The sequence below is a fragment of the Macrobrachium nipponense genome, chromosome 13 (assembly GCF_015104395.2).
Source record: "Macrobrachium nipponense isolate FS-2020 chromosome 13, ASM1510439v2, whole genome shotgun sequence".
Taxonomy (NCBI): Eukaryota; Metazoa; Arthropoda; class Malacostraca; order Decapoda; family Palaemonidae; genus Macrobrachium; species Macrobrachium nipponense.
In genome coordinates this window covers 103,075,685-103,086,297 of record NC_087206.1, presented here as the reverse complement: position 1 = coordinate 103,086,297, position 10,613 = coordinate 103,075,685, and the positions used below count along the sequence as shown (strand labels likewise).

Below are 10,613 nucleotides of genomic sequence, written 5' to 3'. Positions count from 1 at the left end.
ATATATATTAACGTAGAACGTAAAAAGAGAAGAGATCTTTTCTGTCTGTTCGAAACTACGAGTGTTTAACTTTTATGTCGGCACTTTAAGATTAGAGGGTCTGTGAGATCCGCTTGCTTTCCTAAATCTGTCAACGCATGTGATAGCGAGAGAATTGAGTCTTGCGTTGTTATCAAAACATGTCAATCTTAATTGTCGCTCAGCCTCCGTTTCGATCGAGTAGAGTATGTGCCTTTTTTTAACAGACTCGTCTTGTACGTGTATGTCTTTGTCAAGTCCCACGTGGGAATTGCACATTTTGTATGTGAGATTGCATCAGATTCGAACTTTCTGGAAATCATTGAGATTATATTAACGTAACGTAAATTGGTCACTCGTAACTTGTGAGAATTTCATATTTGATATTTCTTAGAGTTTATTTAGTGTTATTTAGTTTCTTTAATGGAATCTGAACAAACATTTCGTAACGGCGCCTGGTTTTTGTGGAAGTGTGAATCAAGCCTGCAGCAAAGCAAAGAAAGAAGTTGGTATACCAAAAAGGTAAAGTGTGTTATATTTTTATTAGTTGCAACTAATAACTAAAAGTTAATGGGAAAAGTGATTGGTTAACTAATAACTAATAACGGTTAGGTAATAACTAATAACTAATAATGGATAGGAATTGTGTTTAACTAATAATGGATAGGGAGTGTGGTTAACTAATAATTGATAGGAACTGTGGTTAACTAATAACAGATGGTTGTGATGGTTTGGTAAAAACTGTTGGTTACAGGGTTTTGAGTGAAAAGATTTACACTTTTACACATTGCTGATTTTTTGTGTTTGTGTTTGTTCCATTGTTTGTGCACTATTTCATTTTCTTATTGAAGTGTGTCTTTTTATTCTATTTTTATTTGTCATTTTTGCATTCACAACTTAATTGACTTAATTATTTTCATTGCTTAATCATTGCACATTTAATTAAATTTAACATTTATGAATTAATTTGCATTTACTTAGAATTCTTTTCAAGTTTTATTGTTGTTTAGCACTTGTGAATTAATTTCAAATTTTCAAATATGACCTAACACGTTTTGAATTTTGATTGAATTAATTTTCTTGAATTTTGTGATAAATTAATTTTGATTTAATTTTACTTAATTTGATTCAAGAATTAATTAAACTTTACTTTGTTTTCAAGTAACAGTAATTTTCCCTGATATTGTGAATTTCACTTATAAATTTTGAATTTAATAATAAATTTTTGTATTTAAAATTTTTATAAGTGTTTGTTTTTATACCAGTATATATGATTATGATTATATTGATGATAGGTAGAAACATAGAGTGGTAATTGATTTGCTTTCCTTCAATTTATTTGAAGTGACTTAGAACCAGGGAAGTACTTAGACTTCTGAAATCAGGGAAATACTTAGACTTTTAAAGTTGTTGATGGAGTGATGCCCTTTGATTAATTTAATTACTTACAAGATTACCTCACACCTGTTTTGATGAACTTAGACTGATTTTCTGCAATACTGGTAAGTGTTAAGGGATCACTGTTTAAACGTGTTATGAGGGTTCAGGTGTCTGGCTTTTGGTGAGGTAATATTTGATGCAAGGTAACCAGATACTTGGCACTTCGTAACAATATATATATATATATATATATATATATATATATATATATATATTATATATATATATATATATATATATGTAATCATACAACTGAAAACAGATAAATGTATGCAAAACCCGAGACTTAACAGAGCAATAGAACAAAAAATATTGCATCTGGTTGTCCTCATCAATATTTCCTATGCACTATCGGCTATAATATGCATTTTGAAATCATGGAATTATAATTTTATGTATTTATTGTTGGTATATGGGTTAGAATATATAAATATTTAGGAATGTTGTGGAATAAAAAAGTATTAGATTTTCTATATTTTGAAATTGCCTGCATTTTGAGTCTTCTGAAACGATGTCAGCGAAAATAAGCAAAGCTGAGTATTTCAATACAACAATGCTTTCATGCTCTAATATTTTGCATAAGATTATATTATTTCATAAAGATCAACTTCCAATGGAAAGATAGGACGCATTAGACACTTATGGATGAAAACTTCTTCTGTCCATCTGTTGGTAGTGTGTAACGTTGGGTCATGATGGCAGCAGGGGAGAGAGAGAGAGAGAGAGAGAGAGAGAGAGAGAGAGAGAGAGAGAGAGAGAGGAGGGGGGGGGGGGATTGCTCGTAGATAAGCGTTGTTTTAGGTCATTATTGGGCATTACCACTATATTTGGTTTTTCATTGCGCTAAGAAAAAAAGCATTTTGTACTAGGCGAATGAAGTTAGTGCATGACGTAATTATCATTCAAACAAAAGCATTTTCTTGGAAAGACTCTCTGGGGGTAAGCTGTTAATGCCAACCGTAGCATAGCAACCCACAACTATGTTTACATCGGCGAAGTGCGTCTTTTCGTCATCCCAGACGAATCGGGAAAACCAAAGGCAGCCAGGCCCAGCAGCACTCCACCAGTTGGGTTGTTTGCTACTGACAAATATACGTGTATTCCTCGCTTAAATGTAACATATTATGCGTTATATATTTCCGACGGATCGTTTCTTACAGTCCTAAAGATGATTGTCTATACCAGTGTTGTCCAAACATTTCCGCCTATTGTACCCTTTATTACACTGTTACGTACTCCCCCCTCGCCACCATGGCTGACCAAACTCAGTTTTATTTAGGATAATCATGCAAATAGTATATCAATTATGAAAAGACTGCATTATAGGAGTGTTGGTCAATAAATTAAAATTTATTACACAAATGAAAATGATGATTTAATAACAAAATGCTTGAAAATTAGTTACACAACTTCATGTGAGATGTGAGGCTGATGTTCACTGATGGGATATTTCTGTTGTGTGTGTGTGTGTGTGTGTTCCTTGTTTGTTCACGTACCCTCATGATCTATGTTGCGAACCCCCAGTGGTATGCGGACCCCAGTTTGGACAACACTGGTCTATACCAACGGTGAAACACTGGTAGAGAGACAGTAGATGAGTAGACGTAGAGAGCCCGAAGTCCTGTTTGTCGAATAAATAAAAGGAAAACGCTCAGCCACTTGTGCCACATATTCCTCAGCTCACGTGACGTGTGCATGTGCTTGAGAGAGAGAGTAGAGTTTCATAGGCGAGCGCATTCTTGGTCTGTTTATTTTCTCCTTGTTCGTGATGCATAGCAATTAGTCGTCGAATTTCGTGGGAACCCCTTTGAAGAAAGAAGTTTGATAAATTAAACGTCCAACAAATAATCTGATATTCTTACTGGTACAGAAAAAGATGGAGCAACAGAGATTTTGGTCCTTTCGCTATCAACAGCTTCGAAAAGGTTTTGTCTAAAGAATATCCGCAGGCGAGTTCTCACGAAGGCTACCGATTTAGTGATTGGAGTGCTGTTTGCATGGGACAGAACGACGTTGACCATACATCTTGGTCATAGACATGTTCTTGAAATTCTTGCGTGCTGACAACTGTACAAAGTAGGAGTGAAGATGCGGAAATTTTTTTTTTTTTCCCGAGTCACCTACGCCTACTTTCTTTCCAACGCGCCAATCTTACTTTTTAGGGCACAATCTTGAAATCAAACATCTTCCTGTTGTCACTTACGGCAAATTGTTGCAGATTAGAAACTAGATCACTGATTTCATACAATGAACGAATAATTGTGAAAACCAACTGGGAAAGAATTGCAGTGTTTTATGTGTTGAATATGCTATAAGGTTTGGGTAAATCGTTTCATTATGAAGCTTCTGCTTCACACCACTTCAAGGGGAGTGTCCCAATCCCTTTTTCTGTGCTTTTGCTTGTATGCATCCTTTCTTATTTTACGTATTTACCTTGCATTCATTTCTCATCATTCCTCTTACGGAAGTTCTCTGACTAGAACTTCTAAAATTCATTTTCTACTAGACTAAACATTCTTATCTTCTGCGAAGCTCTAGCTGACTTAGGCTACTTCACTAAGTCGATAATATTTCGACTCTCCTGTCGCGTTGTCTGTTTCTTTAACATTACTGCAGATCAAATTGTGGATCACATAGATAGAAACAATTTATTGTTAAACAGCCAACACGGTTTCATAACATGTTTGGTATTTACGACAGTAGTAGAGCAATAGGTATACTCTACTTAGATTTCCAAAAGGCCTTTGACAAAGTCCCACACAAGAAACTGATGACAAAAGTTAAATCTTTAGGAATTATAGTAGAAACAACAGACTGGATCGAAGACTGGCTAACTTATAAAAACAGAGAGTCGTAATAAATGGTGAAGAATCAGAATGGGCAACTGTAATAAGCGTAGTTCCCCAGGGTTCTGTCATTGGCCCTCTCTTGTTTTTGATTTACATTAATGACATTGATGTAGGCTTAACTAGCAGGACAGCGATTTTTGCAAATGACATCAAACTAGGTGTAAATGCAGCACACCCAGATGCAGTGGAAAGTTTAAGAAATTATCTAATGAAAATAGGAGAGTGGTAAAAAACAATGGCAAGGCCCTTTTAACGTAGATAAGTGTTAAATGCTACAAATAGGAACGAACAACCCTCATGCCAGGTACTTGCTGCTTGGGAATGACATAAATAGTGTAGAACAAGAGGACGACCTTGGAGTCATTATTACCAAGGACTTAAAATCCACAGAAACTATTAGGATACATAAAGAGGCAGTTCAAATACAGAAACAAGGAAACGGTGCTGCAGCTCTACACATCAATAGTTAGACCCCTTCTTGAATATGCAGTACAGTTTTGGTCACCAACACTAAGAAAAAACATCAATAGATTAGTAGTACAAGCAAGAGCCAGAAAGTTAATTCCATCCACCAGGCAAATAGGTTACCGAAGACAACTAGAGAGCCTGAGCATGTATGGCTTAGAAACACGACGATGGCGATGACAACTAATAAAATACTGAAAAGCATAACAGAAGTAGACAGTAACCTATTTACATTAAACGAAAACCAGACAAGAAATAATGAATGGAAACTAGAACTGAAGAGATACAACACATCCCATTGTGGGAACTTTTTTACAGACAAGATATGTGACACGTGGAATAAACTGCCACCAGAAGTTGTAAACAGCAACAGTGTAGAAGAGTTTAAAAGCTAGACAAAATCATTGGGACACTGAATGCACAGTAAAACATGCTCCTACAGATAAGTGAGCACACGATGTCTCCTCGGATGGACGTTTAACAAGTCTTCGAGACATCCTAATCCTAGTAACTCCGTTTAACATCACTAATACAGACTTTTAAGACTACACCCATCTCTCATTCCACTGACTGTCACGACAACAACTTCATGACTATCTAGTTTCAAAGTCCAGACATTGACGGACACCTGGGATCCCAGAATCTTGTCGAACCTGTCTATTGTTGTGTCCTAACTTGCCTTATGACACCATCTTTATTACCTTTTACTGTACCTCCATTCCTATTATTTTCTTCCATCGTGCTATCAACCCTCTCCTAACAATTATTTGAATGTGCAACTGCTTTGAGATTTCTCCCCTGTCCTGTTATACATTCCAAACCCACCTACTCTCAATTTCCCTTTCCAGCACTGAATGACCTCATGGGTCCCAGCGCTTGGACTTTGGCCTAAACTCTATATTCCATTCTATTCCAATACCGTCAACTAATCTCCATCACCACCGGACATCTTCGTTTTTAGTTATTTTAGATTTTAATTAATATACCCTCAAAAATGATCTTGCATTACGCAAGCATAAATGCATTAAAAATCTCGCATAACTTTTCTTTGCTTCAACTGTCGCACTTTTCCGACAAAATCCTTCCTTGAAGCTTCATAGGTTCACTGCATATTTGAATTCATGATTTTAAAATGCATATTATAGCCAAAAGTGATAGTCAGAAATCCAAGCGCTTTCGTCTTAGTAAAGACGAAAGCGCTTGGATTTCCGACTATCATTTTCCTGTGGTATTTCGCTTATATATATATATATATAATATATATATATATATATATATATATATATATATATATATATATATATATATATATCGTCCTAGAGCTGGAACAAGGAATGAAAGTAGCCGATTCTTTTAAGCGCTTTCGTGTATTTTTCACACCTCCTCAGGGTCAAGCTATTCAAAAATCATTATTTGTTACAGAGACACGTACAAAAAAAAAAAAACTATCGTACAACTATTTAAAAACTCGTCTATATATATATATATATATATATATATATATATATATATATATATATATATTTGTGTGTGTAATCATATGATTGAACACAGATGAATTCATAAAAACTGAGACTAAACAGACCAATAGAATATAAATATTGCATTTGAATTTCCTCATCAACATTGCCTATATGCACTTTTGGCTATAATATTAATTTTAATATGGTGTATTCAAATATGCAGCACATACACACACACATATATATATGTATATATATATATAGATATATATATATATATATATATATATGTATATATATATATATATATATACACATAGTATATGTGTGTGTCTGCGTGTGTGTGTATACATGGTTGTTATATTCATCTGAACAAAACAAACACAGTGACTCAGTACCCAGCCGGCATGATCCCTATATAAAATGATATCCTCAAGCAGCAAACCTCAGTCTTGCGTTGGCTCTCTCAGCGTAAAGATGTCGTCCTCGGCAAACCCCTTTATTACAATGGCAGCGATTCTTGCGGTTCTGGCAGTTGCCGTCGAGCCTCAGGGAGCCATCGATATCTTACTCGTCAAGCAAAACGAACTCCTCCAACTTGTAAAAGGTATGTACTTGATGAAACGTCCAGCATAGGGAATGGAAAACCCTCCGTTTCAAATAATGTACGGAAAATTCATAAAGCTCTCCTTGTATATCTCGTCCCTTGCATGAGAGGAGTTATACAGTGTTGGCAATATATGTTTATGTCTGATTCCCTTGAAGCCCAGTCATTTTTTTTTAATAGGTCATGGCATTCTACCCTCTATGGATTTTGAAGTGGTTAAAAACATGTTCCTTCTGTTTCAGGTTTAGAGTCTGTCACCAACGAACAACTGGAACTTTTTAACAACAAACTTGATGCAGGTAGGTCTGCAAAACAAGGTTCTCGGTAAAAAAAAAAAATAATAATAATATGAAATATAGGTTGGAAAGATATCCGAAGTAATTTTTTGGTGTTGGTCTATAAAACCTTGCAGATAAGGTAACAAATGATTTAAGTAGTAATCATGATAACATTAGTAGTCATAATGATATGGAGTAACTGGAGGGACCAGCAATTCCTCTTGTCTGTTAATGTTTTTCATGACTTGATTAACGGAGTGTCTTCAATTCCTTTAGTATGTGTAGCTTAGCAATCACTGACTCGGAATTTTTTAGGTTTAAATTGAAAAGCAGCATTATGATTATGTTCTCAAGAACTTGACTGTATCAAGGCTTCAACACCATGGCTACTGTAGCGCGTTAGTGGCGCCTGGGCACCTCATTCGGGGCACTTAAGGCATTACCCAAGGTTCTTTGCAGCGTCCCTTCTGTCCCTAGCTGGAATGCCTTTCATTCCTTCTACTGTACCCCTGTTCATATTCTCTTTCTTCCATCTTACTTTCCAACCTCTCCTAACAATTGTTTCAAAGTGCAACTTCTTTGAGGTTTTCCTTCTGTTAACCTTAACCTTTCAGTTCTTTTTAGTCGTAATTTCCCATTCAACGCCTAATGACCTCATAGGTCCCGGTGCTTGGCCTTTGGTCTCAAACAGAATACCTTTCTTTATGTCTGACTTCCTTGAAGCTCAGTCATTTTTTGTGTCATTGGTCATGGCATTCTACCCTCTATGGTTTTTGAAGATTTTAAAAACATGTTCCTTCTGTTTCAGGATTAGAGACGATACAGAACTCCATTATTAAAAACGAGTGTGTCACCAACGAGCAACTGGAACTTCTTAAAAACAAGGTTGATGCAGGTAGGTCTGCAAAACAAGGTTCTCTGATACAGTAGCAACTGGGGTATTGGACCCAGTCTGTCAATTTGTCTATTCTTGGATGTTTTATAAGTTTTCGTGTTTCTATTCTCTGTTTTTATTTTTTTTGCTTCAGATCTGTAGTAACTTTATTACTATATCTTTAGTATCTTTATTACTATATCACGAATTTACTTGACTTTAACTTTATTAGCTATTTTATGAGGTTACTTAATCTTGTTGAATTTCATGTCTCTGTTTTCTCGTGTCTTTATTTTTAGCAACTTTATTTTACACTGATTTAAACCAGTGACTCTGGAGCTCCTTAGAATCCAATCAAATGTGAGTTATTAAACTGGAGTATCCGAAGCCAATTGAAAAATTTCTCGACATCAGAACTGTAGGCTACCTTTGCTTGAAAGTTGTAAAAAGCCAGTATACCTAAGAAGAAAATAGCCTCTTCCAAAACCCATAAATTCTTTTGTGTAGCGCAAAACTCATTGATATTGATATTTATGGGGAGTGTTATCATTAGAACTTGTTTGCTTGTTTGGTTGTATGGTGTTTTTACGTTGCATGGAACCAGTGGTTATTCAGCAACGAGACAAACGGCTTTACGTGACTTCCGAACCACGTCGAGAGTGAACTTTTATCACCAGAAATGCACATCTCTAACCGCTCAGTGGAATGCCCCAGAATCTAACTCATAGCCAATTTGGTGGCAGGCCAAGACCATTACCGATCACGCCACTGATGGTGCTTATCATTAGAAACTGATCAAATAACAGGAACTGAAGAGAAAACTGTTGCGCTGGAGTGCTGTTGCTCTAAGTCTAGAGGTCTAGGTCTCCTACTTACTGGAACTTGCTGCTATAACATTTTCTCTCCCACTACTTCTTTTCATTTCTGGCCCAGTGGTTAAAATTGAGCTGAGTCGTAGCTCCAGTGAAGCATGCAGAGTATCAATCATCAGTTATGGTCTGCTGATAAGCAAGAGCCCATTCCTGCACAAGTCTGCCTAAATCTAAATACTACTACTACTACTACTACCACCACCTCAGCTAATATTCAGGAGCCATAATTATAAATCCCAGTTTTTCCAGCAACTATCCTTCAAATCAATGTTGTTGAAAAAAATTAAGGCAGGTATATTTCTGGTTTACCTCCTTTAATGATAACAAATTATATTTGGAATATCTTCCATTTACTTACTTTAGTTTGCAATAATTAAATATATGAAACTGATGCTTCTTATTTCTTTCTGTGGCCTGCAGTGATGTGCAATACAGTATTCCCCACTGTATTTGCAGGGACGCGTACCAGACCCCTCCTGCGAATACCTAGAATCCGCGAATAGATGAAAACACCTTAAAAACGATTAAAACTGCCTATTTTGTTAGTTAAAACTCTAGAAAATCCACTAAAAATGTTTATACTTTTTTTTTAATAGTTTTAACACAAAAAAGTACATTTTATGAGGAAATTGTTAAAGAAACACCAGGAATTTGTGAATATTTCTCATAGAAAAATACTGCGAATATGCGAATTTCCTGCAAACAATGGCTAGACATGGTCCAGAGAGAAATCCGTGAATGTGTGAGTCCGCGATTGCCGCGAACACAAATACTGGGGATCCACTGTATCTACAATGTGGCCCTCATACTAAAGAGCGCGGAGACCCCTGTTCGAGGACAATGTCCCTGTCCATAAAGTGCATTTGTTAGTGGGTTTAAATTACCGTCTAATGCCAGTACTTCTAACAGCCACCTCAGCTATAGAAGAACATTTAGAAGCCAATTATGCAGCCTTCCCTTGTGAAGGGATAGCAGCAGGGCTTGAACATTCAAATCAGCAGAGACTAAGTCGGAAAATAATTTGTTAGAAGTATCTCCAGCGAAAGTCTATGGATGCAGCTCAGAATTGATTTGAATGATTTTTTATAGGAGTAATAAATTGCTTTGGTGACAAAAACTCCGATTGAAACTTTGTTGCAGACGATACAATGGCATCAGTCTGGGGGTTTGCTATTAAATAAATGTTATGAATCAGTCCATTTAATGAAGGTTTTCCACAATTCTTTCAGTAAAACAAATAAAGCAAGTAAAACTTGATATTATAAATAGGTTCAAGAAAATATGTCACAGGTAGTGTTGACGTGATTTATCATATCGTGTACAAATTATGCTCTTACTTTCTCTCATAGATTTTGGATTGTTGGGGCAATGTTCACAAAGTCAAATCGATGTTTGCTATCTCCCAGCGAACTTCGAAATGCCAAGTTTGGATTGTCTTCATGACATCGCTCCTCAAGGCAAAAACACATCTTCGAGCAGTATTTATAACCCAGATTCGGACAGTATTTATAAGTAAATCTTCTCAACTTACTTATCAGTTTTGTCATGAAGTAATTATGTCAATATGTTGGAGTAAATTTTGCAACAACAAAGGAAAGGACGCAAAGGTCTTCGTGAGATGGAAATCGGTTCATTGGTTGCATGAAATATTTTGCTTCCCTTAATTGCCAGTGAAAATGGAGATCAAAAACTGTTCATGACATGTTACATGAGCCTTTTTGGAAGTTCATTAGAGGAGAAACACTGC

At 36.0% G+C, this 10,613-nt stretch overlaps 1 protein-coding gene across 1 annotated transcript in view; it reads left to right on the top strand.

Moving 5' to 3' along the window:
* Positions 1-6,667: 6,667 nt before the first annotated feature.
* Positions 6,668-10,613, top strand: part of LOC135225238 (uncharacterized) — a gene marked incomplete in the record, with an annotated part of 7,888 nt that continues 3,942 nt past the window's right edge. The window contains 4 exon segments of the mRNA XM_064264568.1: positions 6,668-6,842; positions 7,085-7,141; positions 7,929-8,015; positions 10,216-10,317. Of these exon segments, the coding sequence (XP_064120638.1) occupies positions 6,713-6,842; positions 7,085-7,141; positions 7,929-8,015; positions 10,216-10,317 (376 nt within the window).